Source organism: Aedes albopictus, chromosome 3 (genome assembly GCF_035046485.1).
Source record: "Aedes albopictus strain Foshan chromosome 3, AalbF5, whole genome shotgun sequence".
Taxonomy (NCBI): Eukaryota; Metazoa; Arthropoda; class Insecta; order Diptera; family Culicidae; genus Aedes; species Aedes albopictus.
The window spans coordinates 336,257,807-336,283,280 of NC_085138.1; the positions used below are offsets into that span (position 1 = coordinate 336,257,807).

General features: G+C 41.6%; 1 protein-coding gene across 1 annotated transcript; it reads left to right on the top strand.

Annotated features, from left to right (window-relative positions):
- The first annotated feature begins 3,779 nt into the window (after window positions 1-3,779).
- On the top strand, window positions 3,780-24,422 carry LOC115262796 (uncharacterized). The gene is made up of 10 exons (XM_062858066.1): window positions 3,780-4,226; window positions 4,285-4,809; window positions 4,872-5,246; window positions 5,303-5,630; window positions 5,695-5,799; window positions 6,224-7,161; window positions 7,223-7,931; window positions 7,991-8,107; window positions 18,311-18,432; window positions 24,099-24,422. The coding sequence occupies exons 1-10, from the start codon at window positions 3,807-3,809 to the stop codon at window positions 24,420-24,422; spliced, it is 3,963 nt and encodes a 1,320-aa protein (XP_062714050.1). The 5' UTR covers window positions 3,780-3,806.
- The last annotated feature ends 1,052 nt before the right edge of the window (window positions 24,423-25,474 follow it).

The following is a 25,474-nucleotide window of genomic DNA, read 5'->3' on the forward strand; positions in this document are numbered from 1 at the left end:
GTTTGTCTGTGGTTACTCGTTGCACTGTGTACATCGAGTTTTGCGTGTATGAATTGCGTGAGATTCCGGGTTTCAGATCAAGGCATGATTTTCGATTCGACATTGGGTGAACCTTAAGCTATCGTCCAACTACTAATTTTCAACGAAACATTTGGTGGCCCTTCCGTACCGGAGATCATGGGGGAATGAAGAATGAAAGATTTTCATCTGTGCCTTTTTCCTCCAATCCTGAGACAAGCTCAGTTGAGTGTCTCCGACGATCTACAGGTACTAGATGAGACCCAGTTTGGATGGATTGTCACGGATGCATTCGAGGAATCTAGAGAGCGGGCCGTTCACGTAGTGTATGCCAGCAGTGAAAACCCGCTGTGCGAAAGACTACAGCGGTTTCAATACAAAAAAGTTTCCAGATGACAAGGCATGAAGGAATGAAGAGCAAGAGATTGTAGACCCCTCGTGTAGAACGTGCAAACGAGATGAGAGTGAACGAGTCATCGTTCAACCACAATTCCCAGAGTTTGTTTATGAGCTGGGAGATTGCCAAACGTTAGCGATGAAAGAACTTCTGCCGAGCCGTAAGGAATAATCAAGCCTATCCAAGATGAGAGAGTCGAGCTAGGCCTTCGTGAGGGTGTTCAAAGATGTTACTCATAAGGTTCGTCCCGATCAAAGAATATGAGAACAGATGAATGCGAACTACTAGAATTTGTGGGCGTCCATTTACGATTGAATGTTCTTCGTCGCCTAATTCAAGGGTAAAATAGACAAAAAATGTCAAAAATTGTGCTGTTGATAAGGGACAATCTACTGGTTCAAATAAAGGAGGTCTGGCTTTTCCATTGGAGCAGGGGTTCCCAACCTTTTTGAGGTGGCGACTCCCTTTAAGAATTGTCATAACATCTGGGGCCCAATGAAATTTTTTAGAAGAAAATATGAATTAAATGAACGAAACCGAGTTTTTTGGGTACAGTGACGTATTTCCGTTTTTTTTTTATTCGACATTCACATTTCGTAAACAATGAGGTCATGTACATTCAATTTGAGTCGTAGCTGAAAAATAACGGAGCAGCCGAATTTTTTTTCTTCTGAAGGCGTTTTATACTGAAAATTTGTTCCTCAAATTGTGGCTTTCGGGGAGGGGGGTTTACAAAATCAAAAATTGGTAAAATTTGCACAAAATAAAATAAAAATTTAACAATTGTTTTGGTAACATCGAGGCCCCGCTGGACTGGCTTCACGGCCCCCACCAGTTGGGAACCCGTGCAATGGACTGTACCCAGAAGAAATGTGATCGCCGTCGGCATGGATAAAGAGACGTTTATCCGGCCACTAAGATCACTACTCATCACCAGTGCTAGAGAACCTTGAGTAAAATCGAGTCAGAAGACACAAAAAATGCCATCGCATCGCTATTCACTGCGGAGCGAGAGGTTCGCATCATTCTGTACTGCGATGCTTTTGTGTTTCAGTGCAGTGGTTCACGGCAAATATTTCTCTAATGAAATTAAAATTTTGGTAAACTTTTTCGTTGATATGATTTAATGTTGGAATGATAGTTGTCCAATATAATCATAAAACACCAAATTAATTATCTTTAGAGGTAAAGAAAGGCAACGATCCAAGTGTGAGCAAAATGCGATCATTCTGGCGAACTAGCTGTGATTCGGCTCGTTTGACATTTGTTTTGTGTTGGTTCTTCGCTTCGGCAAACCGTGAACCGCTCTCGCTTTTTGTGTTCGCGAGCACAAGTACAAAGTTTGTATTTGATGTGAATTAAAAATCACATCAAGCACATGATGCTTTCCACCCCTGCTCATCACTAATACCCACAAGCCAACGATTTCCAATTAAGAATAACATACCAACCGCGTCGGGAATATATATGCTCCCAACGCGTGCAGAAGAGAGAGAGAGATGCCATCCATGCATCCCCAGCGACGTGCCTTCAACGAAGCGCTTTCTAACACAATGCACTCCGAATGGGCGGAGCCTATAATTCAGCTCGCTGTGTTGTTAATTGTGTGGCGCCCGGATGTTGACACCAAGAGCTTGGGACATAAGAGAAAATTTAAATATCAGCCAGTACCGCAGTGTAATTTACAGATATTCAAAGGGAGACTATTTTTTTTCAGTTTCTAGAAGAATTTAAGGCAAAGTTTTTGACAGAATTTACTCAGTAATTTCTGTTAGAAACCCACTTTAGATTGCTTCGGGAATTTCTCCAGGTAAGATGCTGTGATTCACTCAGGATTTTTTGGTGAAATCCATCAGGAAGTCTTCCTGAGAGTTATCTAAGAATATTTTTAGAACTACTAAGAGCAATTACTGATGAAAAACCAGCTGAAAATGTTAGAAAAATTTCACCATGAATTTCTGAAGAAATCTTAGTAGGAACATCCGAAGGAATCCTAGCAAGACTTTCTGCTGGTATTCCGGGAGATGAAGTCATCCTTGGATAAAAACCCTCATTAGATTCCTTCGAGCATTGATGTTGCTCCTGGAATGCTGCTGGGATTTCTTCAGGTGGTTTGGATTCGTGGTGGATATACTCCAAGAAGCCTTGCAGGTATTCCTCAAGCAATTCCTACTCAAAATCCTCCAAAAATTCCTAAAAGAATTCATAAGAACAAAAACTACAGATATACTATCTGAAAATACTTGGAGAAATCCTGGTATGAGTTCCTGAATAAATCCCACCAAGAAATTCTAGAGACATTCTTTAAAAAAAATCCTTAAAGAAAAAAATACAGCGGATATTTCTAGAAGAATGTCATCAGGCACCCAGGAGGAATTCCTAGCGGATTTCTCAAAAGTTTCCTCCAACAACTCCTCTTAGAATTACTTTAGGGATGCCTGCTTGGGGTTTGACCGAAAATTTCTCTTAGGATTGTTCCTAGTTCCTCCAGGAATTCCTGCTACGTTGCCTTCAGAGATTTCTTCAAGGATTCCTCTGGGAATTGCTCTTGGAATACATCCAGTAATTACCTACTTTCTTCATGAACTCCTACTAGAAATTGTGAATTATTGCTGAGATTTTTCAAACCATTTTCAGCGAAGTATGGTTCCAACATTGTTCTTGGGAGTCTTCCAAAAATGTATGAACTGAACTGAAATGTCTATCCCAGGAATCCCAACAGCAGTCCTGGATGAATGTCAGCAGTAGTATCTGGCGATTACAGCAAGACTTGCTGGAATTACATCAGAAACTTCTGGAGGACTCCCGGCAAGAATTTCTAGTGTCAATGCCAGAAGAATTCTTGGATGGATCCTCGCAAAAAAAAACTCTGGATGAATCACAAAAGAAATTCCTGGAGATTTTATTTTTGATAAATCCCTGGAGAATTTAATGAAGAAAAAATCCCTGGACGAATTACTGGACTGATATGAAATATATTAAGATCATAAGAGCGCACCTGATTTATTGTTAAACCTGTGACTATCACGTTAAGGACCTGGGATCGAATCCTACTCCCAACAAACTTACAAAATGTGAGTGGAGGGGAATAAAACCGTAAGTCCTGAGATGCACTAGCCCAGGGCTAAAAAATGTGTTAACCTTCCGTAACTCGCGCGATCGCCTACATCCGACAGTACCGCGCTGGAGCTGTGTACTGCAAACGAGCTTTTATCAACGTGTTGTACAAAATACAACAGCGCGACTATTGGAGGGTTAATAAAGATAATAACACAAAAAACATGAAAAACACATTAACAAAGTTTATATCCCTCAAGAAATGCCTTACATATAGGACACATACTAACTACTTCAAATCCTCTCGCATAGATCACGCATTACCTTTTCCACCATGCCGTTACTTTCCAAGCACCTCACCCGTTATGTCGGCCAAATCGTTCAGAAGTCCTTTGCGACCCCAACTCGCACCACATCGGCGTACCTGGTTCAGAACAGATCCTGTTCGACCGAACCGGATCCAAACCATCCGGTTGTGCATCTTCCCGGTTTGGGCAAGTTGAAAGGATCCCTCACCAAGGGAGCCTGGACCGGAGTTCCGATCCAGCAGTTCTTGAATGTGCGGTACGCAGAACCCGCCACGGGGGACCGCCGGTTCAAGGCACCCGTTCCAGCTGAACCATGGGAAGGCGTACGGGATGTATCGAAACGTAATCGTACTTCACCGTATTATGGGGACTTGAAAAAGATGCCCAAGGATCAGCTTGAGGATGATTTGGAAGATTGCATCAGTCTGTGCGTGTACACTAAGGATGTAAGTTATTTTGGATTTCTCCAAGCCATGTGAAATTCTTACTATTCTTGATGTATAGCTTTCAGGAAAGAAACCCGTAATGGTCTACATCCATGGAGGAGGATTCTACAGCGGCAGTGCCGCTCAACACCCTCCAGAGTATCTCCTGGAGAAGGACGTGGTACTAGTGGTTCCTCAGTACCGACTGGCAGCACTCGGTTTCCTATCAACCAAAACGGAAAACATTCCCGGCAATGCCGGAGTCGGCGATGTACTGCTGGCGTTCCGTTGGGTTCAAAAGTACATCGAACACTTCGGAGGCGATCCGGAGCGGGTGACCGCATTTGGACAATCCGCTGGAGCTGCGATCATATCGGCCTTGACGTTCAGTCCTGTGGCGGAAGAGTCCCTGTTCAACAAGGTCATTCTGAACTCCGGGGCTGGACTGGCTAGCAGCTGGTCGGTGGATTTCAACTGCGAACGTAATGCAAGGGATATCGCTAGACGGGCAGGGTTTGATGCGAAGGCACCACTGGAAGAGGTGGAGAAGTTTTTGCTTCAGCTAGATACGTATACATTGTTGAAGTCGTTTTCGCAACATATGGTAAGGATAGGGCTGTGATATATTAAACATTCAAAGACTGATATTTTACTCTGATTCTGCAGTGGCAGGGAACTCCCAACGGCATCAACTCCATCGGAGGACATCGATTCACGATCGGCGGTCCTTCGGGTATCTTTCCAAAAACACCATACGAAGTGATGAAGCGAGGCGGTGGTCGTAAGAATCTACCTATGCTGACGGGAGTAGTCAAACACGAAGGCACGTTCGCTTTGGTGGATATATTCGCTATACTGGCTCATCAGAAGCTACTCGCAAACAAGCAGTTCATGCAGTATGACCTTCTGGAAGAAGTTCCAAGGATTCTCGCGTCAACAGAGACCAGTAACACGTTGGCACCGTTGATCGCTAGATCGATGTTCAACATTGACGATCTTAAATCTGGAGATCTTCGACGACTCATTCCAGGGTTGATAGATGTAGGTATCCGAAGGTTAATATGCCTAGACACCAAACTCACGAATCTTCATTATAGTACTGTGGAGCGGTCATCATAAAGTCTACGGTTCTCCGTTCGGCACAATTCAATAGCCGACACAATCCGGACAACACTTACGTATACAGCTTCGATTACTATGGCGAGCATACGCGATTCGGCTTTGACCAAGATCTCAGCAAGATTCCGTTCGATGGAGGAGTTCATCACACCAATGACCTGTTGTTCCTCTTCCCGTACCCGGAAAATGCGAAGCTCAACGAACCGGATACAGAAATCGCTAAAAAGATGGTTGACATGTGGACTTCGTTCGCCATCGATGGAGTTCCAAAATCGAAGGATCTACCGGAGTGGCCGGTTTTCAAGGGTAATATCCATTTGGGATTGTAGCAAACGAACAATTACTAGAAGTTGCGCTTACCTCGTTTCAGATGTCTACGGTCCGTATCTTCACATCAACAAGCAGTTCAGCATCGGTCAAAATTTCTTAGATGAGCTTACGGTTGTGGCAGACGAAACAGCAAGAGCAGCGAAGAGCAAATGAGCCCGACAATACGATCCACCAAATATTGTTAATTCGATAAAATTGTAAATATGCTAAGCTTAGATTAAGAAACCGATAAATACAATAAGAGTTAACGAAACGCTCGCATTAAAATCGTTTTACTTCCGAATCTGCGATAAGACCGAGCTTCGCGGCCGGAACTGTTCCCCGACAACAGCAAAATAAAAGTAATCTACGTCATCCAAGACCACGTCATTTCAAGGCTTTGATTGCACTCTCCATATCACAGACACGTCAATCTACTAATGGAGGGACAAATCCGAAAGACGCACCCTGCTAATCCGTCCGAATTAGGCGGAATGGATTCGCTTATCGGGGACACTTTCTTCTGATGTGACTTGACGATAAATGCCAAGGGCAGCTATTTTCTGGGGTATTCGTGCGTTGAACTGTAGTCTACGGAGAACCGAAGATGGCTTCGTTTCGTGGCGCTGTGATCAGGAGTGGAATCCTTCAGAAGAGTGTGTTTCAGAACAGAGCATCGATGTCGGTCGCTTTCTTCTCAACTGACGGGAATGGTAACCCAGTGATTGAACTTCCCGGACTTGGAAAGCTGAAAGGATCGACTACTAAGGGGGCTTGGAGTGGTACAAACATTTTCCAGTTCCTGAATATTCGTTACGGAGAACCTGCCAACGGTGAACAACGGTTTAAGCCTCCAGTACCGGTGAAGCCCTGGAATGGAGTTGAAGACGTGTCCACCTATAAACTTGGATCTCCCGTGTACTACTGCATGAAGAAGTACACTCCGGAGCAGTTGGCGCAAAACCAAGAGGACTGTATCAACCTTTGCGTCTACACGAAGAACGTCGAGGCTAAAAAGCCAGTTATCGTATATGTCCACGGGGGAATGTTCTACGACGGAGCAGCTCGTCACTTCCCGCCCAACTACATAATGGAGAAAGATGTAGTCCTCGTTGTTCCACAATACCGACTTGGACCGCTGGGTTTCCTGTCTACAAGAAGCGAGAACATTCCCGGTAACGCCGGAGTATTGGATGTGATCCTTGCCTTGGAATGGGTTCAGAAGTACATCGCCAACTTTGGGGGTGATCCAGATCAGGTTACCGTTATGACACAGTCTTCGGGAGCTTGTATGATGTCTGCAATGATGTTCAGCCCGGTCGTCGATACTGAAAAGTTGTTCCACAAGCTGATCGTACAATCAGGATCCTGTTTCGCTTCTTGGGGCTACGATCAGAATCCAGAAGCAAACGCTCGGCATATTGCAGAACTAGCTGGATACGATTCCAACGCTACGCTAGAAGAGATCGAAGCATTCTTGCTGGAGCTCGACACCTACAAATTGCTTAAGGCTTTTGCTCAACATTACGTAAGTATTTCCTATTATAAGTTTTCGTTCTTTTGATAACAATTTTTACACCCCGTAACAGCGTATCGGTATTCAAAAGAAGGGCATCGACAATGTCGGTGGATGTCGTTTGGTCACCGAATGTCCCAACGGTCTATTCCCGATCCTACCATATCACACCATGAGAAAAGGTCTTGTGCGGAAAAATCTCCCTCTGCTGATCGGAACAATGAAACACGACGGAACGTTCGCACTACTCGATATATTTCTCGTCCTGGCCCAACGCAAGCTACTGGGCAACAAAGCCGTCAACTCCTACTCGATGATCGACGTAGTCAACCAAATCTTGGGCATGGACGATCCGAATGGCGTAACCAGCTCTCTTCAGACTGCTCTCTTCTTCGACCAAGCACAACTCGTCGAAGGCAATCTCGCGAAGATGGTCCCCAGCTTCTCCGACCTGGCAGCCACCTGTCTGATGAAAGGTCCCGCCCTTAAACTGGCCCAAACTAACGCAAAACATCAGCCGAACAACACCTACCTATACAGCTTCGACTACCGTGGCGAGCATACCCGGTTCGGATTCGGCGTGGACGTAAACCAGTTTCCGTTCGACGGCGGAGTTCATCACAACGATGACCTGATGTACCTGTTTCCGTACCCGCCGAAGGCTTCGAAGCTCAACGATGCGGACACAGCGATTGCCAAACGGGTGGTAGATCTGTGGACTTCGTTTGCCTGTGAGGGGGTTCCGAGGGCCGAGGGAGTGCCGGAGTGGCCCAACATGACACGTAAGTAGCTTTGGGGTCACTGGTTGGGAAGTGAATTTAAAGATACGTTGAAATTTCAGGTGTTTGTGGACCGTATCTCAAAATCGACACCAGCTGTACGGTGGGCGAAAACTATACAGATGAGTTCAATGCAACTTTACGAGATCCAGCAGCAATCGCCAGGAAAACGAAGACTAGTTAGTAGATTGATATTGTAAACATTAAGTTATTTATATTGCATTTTTAATTTAATAACAAGTTTAATACAACCATTCTAATTCTAGCGTGCGTAGCTTTTTCTTTTTTTTTCACTCACTCTCGTTAACAAACACGAGAAAGAAACAGGGAGGATTCCAAAAGAGCCCCTGAGTTCCCTGAAGAAATGTCTGAATGCGCTTCTAGCATGTTAGAACTTATTTGTTCAAATTAAGTCTCAATGACTTCTGCGCAACCAAAACCTGCGCTGTAGAACTTATTGCAAAAAATCCTGATGGAATCCCTGAATAAACTCCTGAAGAAAATGCTGTAAGGATTCCTGAAGGAATCCCTGGAAAATGTTTAGGAAACTTCTTCGAGAAATTCCAAGAGAAATTTCCGAAGGAATACACTATTCGGAAGGAGATCATTAATAAAATTCGTGAAGAAATTCTATCCTACAATCGATGAAGGAAACCCTTGAGGCATTCCCGAGAGAATTTCTGAAGGAGTCAATTGATAATTTTTTGGAAGAATGTCTGAAGGGCTTTCTAAAGGATCCCCTTCAAAACATCCCTGGAAAAACTGCTATAGGAATCTCTAGAGGAGTTCCTGAAAAAATCAATGGATAACTTCTTGAAGGGTTTCTTGGGAGTAAAAAAAAAGAATATCAGGATATATTCCCGAAAAAATCGCAGGACGAATTTCTGAAGGAATTTCTTTGCAGGAGCTGCAGGGGGTATTGAAGAAATTTATGGATGGATTCCTGAACAAACTCCTAGAAGATTTTTTGGAGATAATTCCTGGTTCCTGTATGCTTTTATCTAAAATTATCTTGAAGAATTCCAATACTAATCGCAGGAAGAGTTCCTCGAAATCTTCAGGTAATCCTGGAGATATTCTTGGGTGCACCCCTGAAAAAGATGATGGAAAGATTTCTGAAATTTTCCAAAGGAACCCCTAAATAATTTTTTAAAGAGATTCCGAGAATTCCTGAAAGAATCACCGAAGGAATTCCTGGAGCAATCCGTGGAAGAGTTCTCGGAGCAATCCCTGGAAAAATGCTTGGAGAAATCTCAGGAGGAATTCCTGAGGGAGCAATTTAAGGAGGAGACCATGTAAGAATTACTGAAGAAATCCCTAGAGGAATTCTTATAGGAATGAATTTCTGGAAGAATTCCTGGAGTAATCTCTAGAGGAAATCTGGGAGCAATCCCTTAAGAAATTTCTGGAGCAATTCCGAGAAGAATTTCTTGATGAATTCCAGGAGAAATCTTTGGAGACATATCTGAAAGGATTCTTGGAGAACTCCTCAGAAGAATTTCTGGATGAATCCATGAAGCAATTCTTAGAGGAATCTCTTAGAGGGGGAATTTCTGGAGGAATCCTTTGAGAAATTGTAGGAAGAATTCCTGAAGGGATCCCTGAAGGAATTCTTTAAACAAAATCTTGAAGCAATGAGGATTTCTTGAAAATTCCTTAAGACATTCCTGGATGAATTCCTGGAGAAATTTCTGGAAGATTCCCTGAGTAATTCCGGGAGGATTCTCTGAAGAAATTTCTGAATAAATCTTTCGATGAATTTCTAGAGAAATTTCTGGAGCGATACCTGAGGGATCCCTGAAGGAGTTCTTTAAAAAATCCCTGGAGGAATTCCTGAAGCAATTCCTGGAGGAATCTCTGGAGGAAATCCTGGAGGAACTTCTGGACAAATTCCTGGCGGAATCCTCTGAGAAATTTCAAGAGGAATTCCTGAAGAATTCCCTAGAGGAATTCTTGGAGGAATTTTCTGGAGGAATTCTCGGAGCAATCCCTGGGTGAATTGCTAGAGAAACTTCTGGAGGGATTCCAGGAAGAATTCCTGAAGCAATTTTTGGTCCCTGGAAGTCCCTGGAAGAACCCTTGGAGGAATTCATAAGGGGATTCTTGGAGTAATTCCTGGAGGAATTACTTAAAACATTCCTGAAGATATCCCTGAAGGAATTTCTGGAGGAATCTCTGGAGGAGATCTTGGAGATCCAGATCCCTAGAGGAATTTTTGGGATGGTTTCTGGATAAATTTCGGGACGAATTCCTGGGGAAATTTCTGAAGGAATCGAATTTAACGATTAGCGAGCTGATATTGTAACGTGTCACTAGCCTAGCCTAAACATAACTTTTGAAATAGCACTCTGAACACTTTTCGATGCTTCCCAGGATCAAGAGATATGGTGGATGCAAAGGGATTTTTATCCCCTTTGGGTAGATTTCCCTCCTATCGGATCATGCATTGGTTCCACGCACACATAATTTCCCAATAAGAATCGTAGGAATTCCTCACACATTGCTGGCTTCGAACAGTTGAGTGCTGGTCTTGGTTATGGGCTTCGGCCGGGTTATGGGTTATGGGCTTCGTGGCCGTGCGGTTAGCGGCGTCAGTCGTCTAGGCGTTTCGTAAGCCTCGGAGTGCGGGTTCGATTCCCGCTCCAGTCGGGGAAAACTTTTCGTCAAACGGAAAATTCTCCATTGGGCCACTGGGTGTTATGTGTGTTGTCCGTTGTCTCGTGTTAGTGGTAATGTTCAGTCTGTGCAGCATCTGACTGAAGAAGGTGTAGTGTCTTTTTTTTTTTAGGTTAAAAAAAGCCGAGTATGCGAGTCAAGCTGACGCTACCTATCTTCGTATGTCCTATTTGATTTTTTCGTTTTATTTCCATGGGCAATAGGGTTCTAAAATTTGTATTTTTAATCGATATTATTTAAACAATACAAAATTTCATTTTGCATGAAATTTATTAACATTGTTGTTATGATCATAAGGCAAAGCACACCAAAGGGCAGATTTTATGATGGAAATTTCTTTGAAGGTTACAATTCTTGGAGAAATTCTTAAGGGAGTCAATTCCTGAGAAATCCATGGAGGATTTCCTGATGGAATGCATATAGAGATCTCAATAGAAATCCCTGGAGGAATTCTTGGAGGAACTCCTGAAGGAATACCTGGAAATATTCCTGGAGCAATCCTGAGCGCAATCCCTCAAGGTTTTTCTAAAGGAATTCCTAGAAGAATTCCTGGAGCAATTCCTGAAAGAATTACTGTGGACATGCCTCTAGAAATTCCTTAAGGAATCTATAGACAAATTCTTGGAGGAAACTCTATAGAAATTCGTTGAGGAATCCCTGCATAAATTCTAGGAGGGATTCCTGGAAGAATCCCTACATAAATTCTCGGAGGAATCCTTAGAGTAACTCTTGCAGAAATCCTTGAATGAATTCCTAAAAGAATCCCTGAAGAATTCCAAGAGGAATCCCTATAGAAATCTCTGGAGGAATTTCTTGAATATTCACAGGCATTTAAAAGAGGAATCCCTGGAGGAATGCTTTGAGGAAACCCCTGAAGATATTTCTGGAGTAAAGCCTGTAGGTTTCTAGGTATGAACTGTAGAACTTCTAGAGAGGAATCTCTATTGGAATTTCTGAAGGAATTTTCAGAGGAATCCCAGCTAAAATTCCCTTAAGAATACATGGGAGAATTCTTAACCCTCTAATACCCAAATTTTTTATTTTAATCTAAACATCATTTTTCGTCATCTAAAATCGATTCAAACATGTTTTGGAAGATGATTGTTTTTAATTCTCGATTTTGTGAATTTCGGTTTTTGATTTTTCTAATTTTTATTTTGTAACATCCCTACACTTTTATATTTTTCCTAGAAGCCTATTTGGGATAGGGATTTTTTGAGACGAAAACATTTTGAGATTTCATGATTATTGTTGAAATATTTTTATTTTTAGTTTTTTTCAAGGAAAATTTTATTTTTCGTGTAATTTTAAGGAAAATAATTTAAGAGTGTATTCAACCCCCTTAAACTATTTTACTATGTTGGAATGATTTGGGAAAAATTTAAAATATGTCAATTGTAGCGGTTTAATACAAAATAAACAAAGACTTATAAAAAGTGACTAAAACATCAATTTTTCGATGATTTTCAAAAAATGTAAATAAAGCTAATTAGACACAAAAAACCATTCTGAGATATACAAAACAGTCCCAAATATCAGCCAAAAATATAAAAATTTAGATTGTCCACAAAATAAAAATTAAAAAAATGCTCAAACTATACCCTGTCTAAAGGCGGGGTTGGGTATTAGAGGGTTAAATTCGCGGTGGAATTCCTAGAGTAATTCTTGGAGGAATCCCTGGAGAAATTTCTGGGGGGTATCCCAGGAAGAATTCATGAGGGAATTCGAAAAGAAATTTCCGATGAATTCCCAGGAGGAGAAACTGAAGAAATCACAGAAGGAACTCTCGAAGAAACCCTGATGAAATCCTTAGAAGAGTTCGCGAAGGAACTCCTGTAGGCATCCCTGTAGCAGTTCCAAAAGGAATCCCTGGAGGAATTCCTGAAGAAACCCCCGGGTGGAATCCCGGAAGCAATCCCAAGATGAATTCCTAAGGGAATCTCGAAACAGTTCATGGAAGAAGTCATGAAGTAATTATTCCTGGTGCAGTTCTTGAATGAATTCCGGGAGGAATTCCTAAAGAAATCCCAGCAAGAGTTCCTAGGAGAAATTCGTTAAAATAATTCCTGATGTTGTTTTTGAAAAAAATACAGAAGGAATTCCCGAGTGAATCTCTGGGGGAATTCTTGAATGCAAGTATTTCTGAAGAAATTTCTTTAGGGGTAACGGAAGCAATACCATGAAAAATTCCTAAGGAAATCCTAAGAGAGCTTTCTTAACGAAGAAATACCTAGAAAAGGAATCCACGTCTGCAGTGTTTTTTGGACGAATCATTGAAGGCATCCTTAGATGAACTTCTAGAGATTTTTTGTATAATTTTTTTAAGGAATTCTTGAATGGATTTTTGAATATTTTTTGGTAAAATTTTGTAAAAAAAAAACAGGAAGAAACTCTTACAAAAATTTCGAATCATTTCATATGGGATTATTTTAGCAATCTCTAGCGGAATTCTTGAAAAAAATATATGGGGAAATCCGTGGATAAATCTCAGAAGAAATACCTGCAGAAAACCCTAAAAGGATCTCTGGTAAAATTCCTGAAGGAACCCACAAAAAAGCTGTGGCACAATCACTGGAGGAACCTCTAAATATATCCCATGGGAAATTCCAGGAGGAATGGCTGGTCCCTAGAGGAGTTCTAGAAGAACACTCTATATAAATCCATGATGGAAGCTATGGGATAACTGCTGGAGGAATTCGTCGATGCATCCTTGCAGAAGTATCTGTAAAAATTTCTGAAGGAATCGTGCGAGGAATGTCCGGAAAATTGGCATGTTATTTTTCCATGAATAAGAATCACACAATTTAGAATTTCAACCAAGCTTCTTATTAGGTGTAAAATTCTATGATAAGATTGAAGTGGTACTCTTAGAGATTTAGATACTTGGCTTTGTGGTTTATGTGGAAACCAAGTTTGATAACTGTGGATGAAATCCTAAATAATTCGAATGGTTTATTTCTTTAGATTTTTTTCTGGAACTCTTAATTATTGATAATCTTGACCACGGCCCCCTCTGGCTACGGGCAGAGAGATTTAACTGCATAACTGAGCCGAAATCTTTTGTTTTTTTTACAATGATTTTACATTTTACAATTTATTACTGCCTTAAAACTATGTTAGTTTGGAAAGCCGAAGTACTCGCGGCTGTTTCAAGGTTAAGGATTGAGAAGAAAAAATAAAATTGGGAAGGAGGGATTTATGGGTTTTAAAACTAAATTATTTGCTAACTTATACTAAAACATTGATGGGACAAATTGTCCATATCTGTAACGGAACCAAAAAGAAAGGACTTTATCGGTAGAAAACGACAAGAAGAGGACAAACGGAAGGGGGGTGACGACAGACAGGGGCGAACAACAAAACCAAAAGGCGGACAACGAAAACAAGGAACGTACTACATCAAACTCTGACATCAACACGTTTCAAAAACTGGTAAATCAGGTTCATGTATTCCAAATCAAGTCCTGCCAACACTTCTCTAACGGGTTTCTGTTGTTTTCCTCGGACCCGGAGAATTTCATGCAGCTCAGATCTGACCTCACGATACTCATTGCATCCCCACACGACATGTTCGATATCCTGGTAAGCTACGCTACAGACACAGAGATTGCTTTCTGAGAGCCCAATACGGAAGGTATGTGCATTCAACAAATAGTGGTTGGACATCAGCCGACACATTACACGAATGAAATCGCGGCCTAAATCCAACCCTTTGAACCATGGCTTCTTCGACACCTGTGGAATGATGGAGTGCAACCATCTACCCATCTCTCCATCTCTCCATTTGTGTTGCCAGCTGATCAAGGTTTCCTGACGGGCCAATGCAAAAAATTCGTCGAAGGCGATTTGACGCTCGTAAATATCGCCTCCGCTAGCGCCCACCTTAGCCAGAGAGTCCGCTTTCTCATTGCCCGGAATTGAGCAATGTGAAGGGACCCAAGCTATGGTGATGATGTATGAGCGTTTGGACAAAGCACTCAAGACTTGGCGTATTCCATTCAGGAAGTAGGCTGAGTGCTTCATCGGTTTCATTGACCGAACAGCCTCCAGAGAGCTTAGACTGTCGGTAAAAATGAAGTAGTGCTCAGGTGGAAGAGTGCGAATGTACTCTAAGGTGTAGTATATAGCCGCTAGCTCAGCAATGTATACCGAACATGGCTTTTGAAGCATGTAGGTGGCGCTATGAAATTCGTTGTAGACACCGAAACCACTCGAATCATCGGTTTTCAAACCGTCTGTGAAGAACTGTCTGTCCCCGCTAACATGCCCGAACTTACTTGCAAAAATTTGTGGAATACCTATGGAACGAAAAGATTCCGGTATACCGGTGATCTCATCCTTCATAGAGAGATCAAAATCCACAGAGGAACTGTCGAAGTCTGAGAAGTTGTCACGATTGGTGTTAACCGGAGATGGGCTTACCTCCAGCGTCATGTACCAGTAGTACACACTCATAAAACGAGTTTGAGGGTTCTGTTCGAGCAGCTTTTCGAAATTTTCTATGACCAATGGATTCACAACCTCGCATCGGATGAGGAACCGGAACAATAACTCCGCAAAGCGGTCTGTCAGAGGCTGTACACCAGCGAGTACCTCTAAACTCATAGTGTGAGTTGAGTTCATGCAACCTAACGCAATCCGAAGACAACGGTGTCGTGAATCGAAATCCAAGCTAAATCTCCGCGGGTACGGAGTGCCGCACGAACACGTCCGTTCGTCTCAAAATCCGTCGAAAGAAGAACGAGTAAGCGAAAACCGAGGAGGCGTAACGCTTCGCTTGCTTCGTCGATTTTTTTTTTCTTATTCGTCGCATCTGTCATTTCACTGATCCGTTATGTCAACTGTCAGTGTTATCAAATGCACTAGAATAAATTTGCAATTTCAAACTAAGCAATTTTATACTTAAATTTTCAAATGAAGAGTTGAGCATTATTCTATACTTCGCTATATACACTACATTATCCCCCTCCTCTACTCTTATTATGAAATCAGATTAAAGAAATATTGGTGTTCAAATTAAAAAAAAATCACAGTGTAACATAACCCATGAACCATGCTTTGTTCAATCCGTTGACATAAAATACAAATCCATACCAAATCATATCCAAATCAAAGTTAAATATAAACTCAATTCAAATTCAATACAAATTTGTTCTCATTTCAATCCACATTCAATTTTCATATTGGATGAATGAAATAAATGAAATGAAATCCACTTCAAATTTAATTTTAATTGAAATGAAAACCGAAACTTATCAATATTAAATCAAAACCCAGTCCAATCTCAATGAATTCAAAATGCATTCAAAATTTAATTCTAATCCAAGCCAAATGTAATACAAGTTTATTCTCAATGCAATTCAAATTCAATCAAAATTCAAATTGGATAAATTTATTCAAAGTCAAATGTCAATCCAATTCCAACGAAATCGGAATCCAATAATTCAATTTAAACCCGAAACAATTGCAATCCAAATCTAATCCAAGTTTAATTTAATTCTAATCAAAATTCAATCCAATCTGAATGCAATCTAAATTCCATCAATATCCAATCCTACTTCAATCCAAATTCGAATCCGATCCGACACCAATACAAATTAAATTAATTTTGTATCCAATATAAATCCAATATAAATTCAATCCCAATCAAGTCAAAATTCAATGTATATCAAACAAAATCGATTTGGAATCCAAGCCCAATTCAAATTTAATCAAAATCCAGTCAAACTCCAATGAAATACGCAATCACGATAAATACAATCCAATTCAAATTGAAATTAATTGCAAATCAAAACCAAATCTCAACCAAGTCCTATACAAATCTAATCGAGGTTCAATTCATAACCAGTTTCAATCCGATTCTAATTCCAATTAATTCTGATCCAACTTCAATTCGAATCTAGTCCAAATTCAATCCAATCTACATCATTGACATATCCAATATAAGTCCAATCATGCATATGCTGTCCAAAAAAAACAATTCAAACTCAATACAATTTATATCCAATATGAATCTAATTTAAATTCAAGTCAAATGCTTTCTACATTCAATCCAGACCCATTCCATATCTTGTTCAAATCAAAGCCAATCTGAATATTATTCAAATTTAATCTAAATCAAATTAGAATCCAATCCGAAAACAATCAGAATTCTATCCTATTCAAACAAAATCCAAATTTAATCCAAGTTCCATTCATATCTAATTAATCTACTTTAAGTTAATTTAATTCTAATTTAAATTCAATCTAATCCATATCCAATGCAGATCCAATCCAAATCCAATTCAAAGCCAATCCAAACTAAATCAAATACAATCAAATGTATCTCCAACATAAAACCAACTCAATTCCAAACCAAACCCAAAATTCAATCCAAATCAAGTCAAAATTCATTTCGGATTCAATCTCAATCGGTTGGCAATAAGAAACCACTTAGAACAATTATAATACAGTCTTAACCCAATCGAAATGTAATGCAACTCAAAACCAAATCTAATCCAAATTCATTCCAAATCAATTTCAAATCCAATCCATATACCATTCAACTCAACTCATTCCATATGTAGTCCATTATAATCCAATTCAAATTCAATCTTGTCCAAGTTAAATTCAACTCCGATGCAAATCAATTCTAAATCTAACTGCAAACCAATTTGAATTCAAATTCTACTCTTAATCTAATTCGAATTCAATCCTGTTCAATTCCTAACTACTTGAAGCTTAATCAAATCCCAGCCAATGTTCCAACTTCAGTTCAAATGTGGACCATCATTTTTTTTTTCGATTCTCTTTCAATAATTATTTCACTTTTCTGTTCGATTTTTTTGTTCACCAGGCTTTCTTCAGAATTGATTGCTGGGCTCTTTTTTGCATTTGCGAAAAAGCCTCTTCCTTCACAGCGTCCAGTCACACCAGCAAACAGTTTTCTTTTCGCTAAGTTCCCATCAGCGTAGGAATTTCATTTGGCATGGCGTCTACACGCACCGGCTAATAAGCTATTTTACGAGACGTTCTACCAGTGGGCCGCTCATTGTTATTGTTTACGTTTGATGTTTTTGTTTTCGCGAAAAGTAGCTTAACATGTGGTGAGCGCCAATCAGATTTTTGCTGGCAGAGATGTTTCGATTCCTAATGTGGCATGTATCAATCCCCCGAGCTGCATGATGTCACTAGCAGATGAAAAAAACATCACCACAGTCTACGGATATTAATTATAGTGGGCGGATTGACGCATTTTTGCAGATAAACGAACCCCATTTATTGAATGGGCCTGTACCACATGTTATGCTAGCAAAAATGTAAATAAATGGGCCCACCGGTTGGACTTCAAAGCTGGTAAACATTCAAAAAACAGCTGATTTGAAACGTCTCATAAAATGCCTTATACATTTTTTTTTGCTAGGTGTCCTCTCGCACCTGCGAAACAACTTTTTTTTCTGCACGGCGTCCTCTCGCACCGGCAAATAACTTTTCTTTTGTTTTTGCTAGGTGACCTCTCGCACTTGCAAAACATTAACATTTAGCACGGCGTCCTCTCGCACCGGCTAACACAATATTTGTCTTTTCGGCGTTCTCTCGCACCTCCAAGAGCACATTTTCACTCGCACTGACTGAAACACACTTTTTTCCACGATAACCGCGTTTTACTGGTTTGCCCCAGAACTTTTCGTTCTGGAAAAGTCCAGCTCTATACTTACATAACTCAGGTAGTCCCACGTTCTACCGGCTACGCCATTGTCGTGAATCGAAATCCAAGCTAAATCTCCGCGGGTACGGAGTGCCGCACGAACACGTCCGTTCGTCTCAAAATCCGTCGAAAGAAGAACGAGTAAGCGAAAACCGAGGAGGCGTAACGCTTCGCTTGCTTCGTCGATTTTTTTTTTCTTATTCGTCGCATCTGTCATTTCACTGATCCGTTATGTCAACTGTCAGTGTTATCAAATGCACTAGAATAAATTTTCAAATGAAGAGTTGAGCATTATTCTATACTTCGCTATATACACTACAAACGGTACTGAACCCGTTGAAGCTTCAGCAAGTGTGTTTTCGCCGCGGATTGAAAACAGAAGCTACCGTATTCTAAAACCGACAGAATGGTTGTTTGGTACAGCCTGATCAGATCTTCCGGATGTGCTCCCCACCATGTTCCGGTAATAGTTCGCATAAAGTTGATTCGCTTTTGTCATTTCTGCATCAGATACACAATGTGCTTCCCCCAGGTGCATTTGGAGTCGAACCAGACGAGATATTGAGAAGACATGCTATGAGTGATTGTCTTACCCATCAGATGGAGCGGAAACTTTGCCGGTTTGTGTTTTTTAGAAAAGACAACCATCTCAGTTTTCTCCGGAGAGAATTCGATACCCAGCTTGAGAGCCCAAGTAGACAAATTGTCCAAAGTATCCTGTAGTGGTCCTTGTAGATCGACTGCTATTGATCCCGTTATAGAAACAACACAGTCATCCGCAAGCTGTCTTAACGTGCAATTTTCCATGAGACAATCATCTATGTCTCTAACATAAAAATTGTAAAGAAGGGGGCTTAGACATGAACCCTGGGGGAGACCCATGTAGCTAATTCGTGAAACTGTCAAGTCGCCATGAGTAAAACTCATCTGCTTCTCAAACAGCAAACTATACAAAAAGTTGTTCAAAATTGGTGAAAGGCCACTTCCGTGTAGTTTGTCGGAGAGAACATCGACACAAACTGAATCAAAAGCCCCCTTAATATCCAAAAACACTGAGCCCATTTGCTGCTTTTGAGCAAAGGCAAGCTGAATTTCTGAAGTAAGCAACGCAAGACAGTCGTTCGTTCCTTTGCCTCTGCGGAAACCAAATTGTGTATCAGACAACATGCCATTCGATTCAACCCATTTGTCCAGTCGAAAGAGAATCATCTTCTCTAACAACTTCCGTAGACAAGACAACATCGCGATTGGACGGTACGAATTATGATCCGACGCGGGTTTCCCGGGTTTTTGAATAGCTATCACTCTCACTTGCCTCCAATCATCCGGAATGATGTTGTTATCCAGGAACTGATTGAACAAGTTCAACAAGCGCCTCTTAGCGACGTCGGGGAGGTTTTTAAGCAAGTTGAACTTAATTCGATCCATTCCTGGAGCGGAATTGTTACATGAAAGAAGAGCAAATGAGAATTCGAAAACGGCCTATCCATGTCGTCCCTATCCTCGGAAACATCCCGAATTATTCGCTCCACGGGTACGGAATCTGGACAAACTTTTTTTGCGAACTTGAGAATCCACCGAGGAGAGCTTTCTCGATCCTCGTTTACCGACGACGCGTTACGCATTCTTCTCCCGACGTTCCAAAGAGTTCTCATTGATGTCTCGCGCGATAAACCCTCGACGAACCGACGCCAGTAACCGCTTTTCTTCGCCTTGATCAAGTTCTTGAACTTGCTTTCAAGGGAAACGTACCGCTTAAAGTTTTCAACCGAACCACGTTTCCGAAACTCTTTGAACGCAGCGGATTTCTCGCGATAGATTTCTGTACACTCGCTATCCCACCACGGATTGGGGGGTTTCCTGCGAGTCGAAGGACCTGGAACTGGCCGACGTTGTGCTTGCAGCGCGCTACTGATGATCAGTTCTGATAGAAACTGATACTCTTCCCGCGGTGGAAGAATTTCTACCGATTGCTCACCGTCGATAATTGCTTCCGCGTACTTTCCCCAGTCAATGTGTTTCGTGAGGTCGTAGGAAATGTCAATAGATGGAGGTTGACGTGAACCATTGGAAATAGAAACAACGATCGGAAGGTGATCACTACCATGGGGATCCTGGATAACCTTCCATGTACACTCCAGCGATAGTGAGCTCGAACAGATTGAGAGGTCTAATCGGCTGTCTCTAGGACTGCCATCTTTAGCTGGAGGTGCCACTCGCGTAACTTCTCCGGTGTTCAAAATTGTCATGTTGAAGTCGTCGCAGAGGTCATATATCAAAGTTGAACGGCTGTCATCGTACAGTTCCCCCCAGCCTGTACCATGGGAGTTGAAATCTCCCATGAGCAGCCGTGGCTCAGGCATAACCGAGCAGATGTGGGCGAGATCCCTGCGAGATATCGCAGTTCTCGGTGGAAGATATATGGAGGCAACACTGAGGGTTTTACCTCGGATTGTCACCTCACATGCAACGGCTTCGATGCCTGTCATCGGTTGAAAATCGACTCTGTAAAATGAGTGCTGCTTTTTGATCCCTAAAAGCACCCCTCCGTACGAGTCGGACCGATCAAGACGCCCGGATAAAAACTAACCATAGGGTGTTTGGTGAAAACCATTCATGCACCATACAGTGTACCAGCTACAATAATGTATATTGTAATGAAATGGTTCACTAAAACCTTCGCACATTGTAGCTACTATACATTTACATTCGATTTTTATGTAACAATATATTATACTGTTTTTCTTACGTTTGAACCATTCACTTTTCCGAAACATTATTTTCCGTGCATTATTAATTATTTATTCAGTTTTAGATTTTTTCCGTGCTTTGTTTTGTTGATGTTTGTGACTTTTTTGATGCAAAGGAAAGGAAAGAAAAAAGTGAATAAGTTGAAACATCAATTTAAGAGTAAAAAGAAAATCGCGTTAAGTACACTCAGGAAAATTGCCTCATACTTAATGGCAAATATCCATGTGCCAAACCACATCCAAAGTATATGCAACCAATACTCGATTACGCAGGCAAATTAGCGCATGAATAGTATGTGCTCTAAATTGTATGAGTTGCTGCTGTATGGTGCCTCATCAAAAGTATGAGTCGCACTAATGGAAAACATTTGTTTACCCCCATTGCAAAAATCCAACAAAAATCCATGTCCCGGACACATAGAAGGAATGAAGATTTTTTTCCCAGTGTACTGTTCCTTTGAATTCCACTAAGAATCAAAGGAACAGTACTTAACGCGATTTTTTTTTTACTTACGGATATTCCCCTAACAAGCCCAGGTTAATCATCATCATTAATTAAAGTCAATAAAATGTTTAAATAAGTAGTAAACCAGATCTCTTAAGAACTGCAGATCCAAGAGATATGGTGGACTAGGTATGTAGAGTGTGATGAGAGGAATACGATTGACGTACTTTATCGTAGAGCCATCTTTAACATATGGACTGGACTGAATACTGAAAGAAATTCTAATATAGGTTCGTCTGTGGGTTCGCTTTTTAACCTAACTTATACTTGAATCGAACTTGACAGTTTTCCTCGCAGTTTTCTTATGAGTTGTTATGTATTTCCCCGTGTATTTCAATCTTTGGTCAAACTGGAGCCTCAATATTGCAAAAACGGTTAAGCACGCTGTAATGATACTTATGTACCTCGTCACCCACTTCATGCAACTACATTAGTGGTCTAATAATACTTAGCGCGCTCGGCATAGTTCCATCATGCCGCTCAAAGTGTTGCCACAAATAATGCTTAGTTTGCGAAACCCAGTTATCTGGCTGGTGGGGCATGGGAGCCTAAGCTTCAACTGTTAATGCAATCAGAGACTACTCAGACCTCGACTCAAACTTAGACGTGGGCGATCCAATATGAAGGGTTATCCAAAACGCTCTGGAGAATTCCCAAAGCGCATTCTCATAATGCTAGTAAGCCTAAGATGCCATTAACAGGCGGAAAATGACAAGATAATATAACATTATATGGTTTATGTAATGTAAACCAATACAACATAACAAAAGAGAACCACTTCAAAACCATTTAATTAAATGTATAACCAGTAGTGAAACTACAATTGAAAACAATATATTTACGGTACATTTTATTGTTTGAAACCATATGTGTACCATACAATGTACGGTTTATTAAAACCCACGTATCAGTATTTATAACAATTCATTTACAATATATTGTATGGTTTTGCAAAAAAATATATATGGAGAAAAATATTTTTTTATATTGTTACGATACTTAACCACCCGTATAGTATATTGTAAAAATCTTATTTACAATATACTGTATTGGGTTCTACATTACATTTTATTGTTTTTGTATTTTTATTTTTACAGTGGTGTCTATTGTAAAAATATGGTTTAAATAGTACTGTTACAATACAACGTTCGGTTTTCCTACTGTATTTTTTATTCGGGCGGATAATGTTGAAATCGGAAAAAGGTAAGGTTACATCGGGTGTCAGCCATGTTTCGGATAGCGCAAAAACATCGCATTGTAAATTGTTAATTAAAAATTTGAAAGAGTCTAATTTTGGTACGATACTACGACAGTTCCAGTGTAGCACAGAAATCATATCTTCGACCTCGGTGGTTAAATTAGCCATCGAAAGATACGAATGTCGCAAGGAGGGGCATTTTAGAAGCCAACTGCTTCAAAAGAGGAAACACACAAGGAAGAAGTGCTTTGACAATGCTCTTCACTGAGTCAGAAGCATTAAAGAAGTTAAGGACGATGTCTACGATGCCAGAAAGCGTAAACATCGGAGCACCAAGAGGTTGTTCCTGGTTCTCCGAATGCTGTCCCTCTGGCTGAGAAGTCGAAAAAATTGGGACATCTGGGATTTTTGATGTTCCCGGGAGCGAAGGAAAGTCTCGTTCATCTTGGATTTTGAATCCAGGAGGTGAACGTTTGTTACCTTTTTTAACACTCTTAGAATTTGTCACGGTCGGTTGGGGGTCACTGCTAGGCAGATTCCGAGGTTTTTTGGTGGGTCTCTGGAGCCTCACCCGTTTCCTCGTTTCACCCTTAAAAACAAAGGGAACCCCGTCCCCGACCTCAGAGTCAGAGCCCTGATCATCGAGAGACAAAGACGAGTAGATGTTGCGTGATTCAACGACCGGAGCAGCTTTTCTCAGCATTTCGGCGTAGCTTCGCCTTGAACGCTGCTGCAACGATCGTTTTTGATGTTGTTTTCGCTGTATGTACTTCGGGCAAACATTGAGATCGTGTGGACGGTCGCTACCACAATAAACACACTTGGGCGGCGTTTTACACGCACCGTCCACATGTCTCTCCCCGCATGTTGCACAGCGAGGTTTATTGCTGCAGTACTAGGCGGTGTGGCCCAGCTGCTTGCAATTGATGCAATTCATTACCTTCGGTACATACAGCCTCACAGGTAGCCGAAGTTTGCCAATCACCAGCAGATCTGGTAATGCAGATCCGGAGAAGGTCACAGAAAATTCTTCAGATGGTGTGTAAACCTTCTTCTCGCCCTCCTGGGATACCGAATGCAGTTGCCGGCAATCCAGTATCTGGACAGGAGGTAGAGAAGGGTTATGGATGTTGGAAATAAAAACACAGGCGAGGCTTTGTTCTCCAAACCCAGGCACTGACTGATATCGCTACCAGCGCAGTGTCTCTCCTTTATTCAATCTAGGTATAACTTATTTACAATTCATTTCCATCATACTTTACCTACCAGTTGATACCTAGCTCCTCACTGAGCTGTGTGATGCACTTCCAAGAATGTACCTACCATTCAACACTCCTCCTCATCACACGCGCAGATCCGACGCGTCCCGAGCATATCTGGTCACCGTACTCCTCCTGGATCCAAAGCCCGCCGAGCTCCTAATAGCACCTTTGCTCTACACTACCGAGCTACCTTTGCTTCCAAGCTCCTCCTGGCTCCAAGCTTCATCCGAGTACCTTCCCGCCATCCAGCTCCAGCGTCCCGATCAGCCAGCACCCTCTGCCTCGACCTCCTGGTTCCAGCGCAGGTCCCTCAAGATACTAGATCCTCACCGCCTCTTGGTATCTCAACGACTATTGGCACCAGTCCTCATCGCATCTTGATACCTAATCGGATATTGGATGGTACCGCATCTTAGTCTCCTCGCTTCCCGAACCACCGCCAGGGCGTCCCTGGGCCCATAACCTGTTGGAAATAAAAACACAGGCGAGGCTTTGTTCTCCAAACCCAGGCACTGACTGATATCGCTACCAGCGCAGTGTCTCTCCTTTATTCAATCTAGGTATAACTTATTTACAATTCATTTCCATCATACTTTACCTACCAGTTGATACCTAGCTCCTCACTGAGCTGTGTGATGCACTTCCAAGAATGTACCTACCATTCAACAATGGAAACGACCACAGCCTTGCATGATCGTTTCGCAGGTCAAAGATGCGTCGGCGACCTTCCCCGAAATCTCTATCGACGCGCTCGGAAGGTAAACGAAATACTCAAGAGTAAACAACTCGCAGGCCACAATCTTATTAGCGTGTTTTCGGTCGCCTACTGTCACCCGAAGCTTAGTTGTACCGACCATGTCAATGGAGACAACGGAAGAATACCGCTTAGTCAGATCCTTGCTGATTTGAACGGTGTTCAAACGTTTGCCTTTGGGTCGGAAGAAAACAACATATGGCCCGCCAAAGTCGGGAGGGTAGGCCTTGAGGCGGGGGGACGTCGAAACAGATTTACTGTTGGTGTCCATTGGAGAAGCACCAGGGTGAAGGGGGCAAAGGGGTTAGCATTTAAATCCCCAAGCAACACACATGTTATAATAGAGTTACGACAGCGCAAGTTTTGGTTGTATAGAAGTGTATTTTACGTAATTCTAACGTTGTGTTGAAATAACGTAAAATAAACTTCTATACAACTGACGACAGGCACAGCGAGCAGCGGCGGAGTTACCTTCGGGGCAGGATTCCAGGACGAGACAGGCACAGGTGGGAACAGCTTTCCTTTTCAGGCTCCAGGATCGACTTTCGGACGACCGACGACCAGAGCAGGTAAGTGATTCACCAAGTAATACACTCGCGCGCGTTTGTTATCCGAAACTCAATTTATTAACTTAATAACGTGTATTTCAATAATTTTAAACTACAATTACTCTACTTCACTTTCACTAATGTTGACGTTGACCACTCGATGACG

Coding starts and splice junctions, on each gene's coding strand:
- LOC115262796 (XM_062858066.1), top strand. CDS start 3,807: ATGCCGTTACTTTCCAAGCACCTCACCCGTTATGTCGGCCAAATCGTT. Junction 5,247..5,302: donor TCATTCCAGGGTTGATAGAT/GTAGGTATCCGA, acceptor TCTTCATTATAG/TACTGTGGAGCGGTCATCAT. Junction 18,433..24,098: donor ATCCGTCGAAAGAAGAACGA/GTAAGCGAAAAC, acceptor TCACACGCGCAG/ATCCGACGCGTCCCGAGCAT.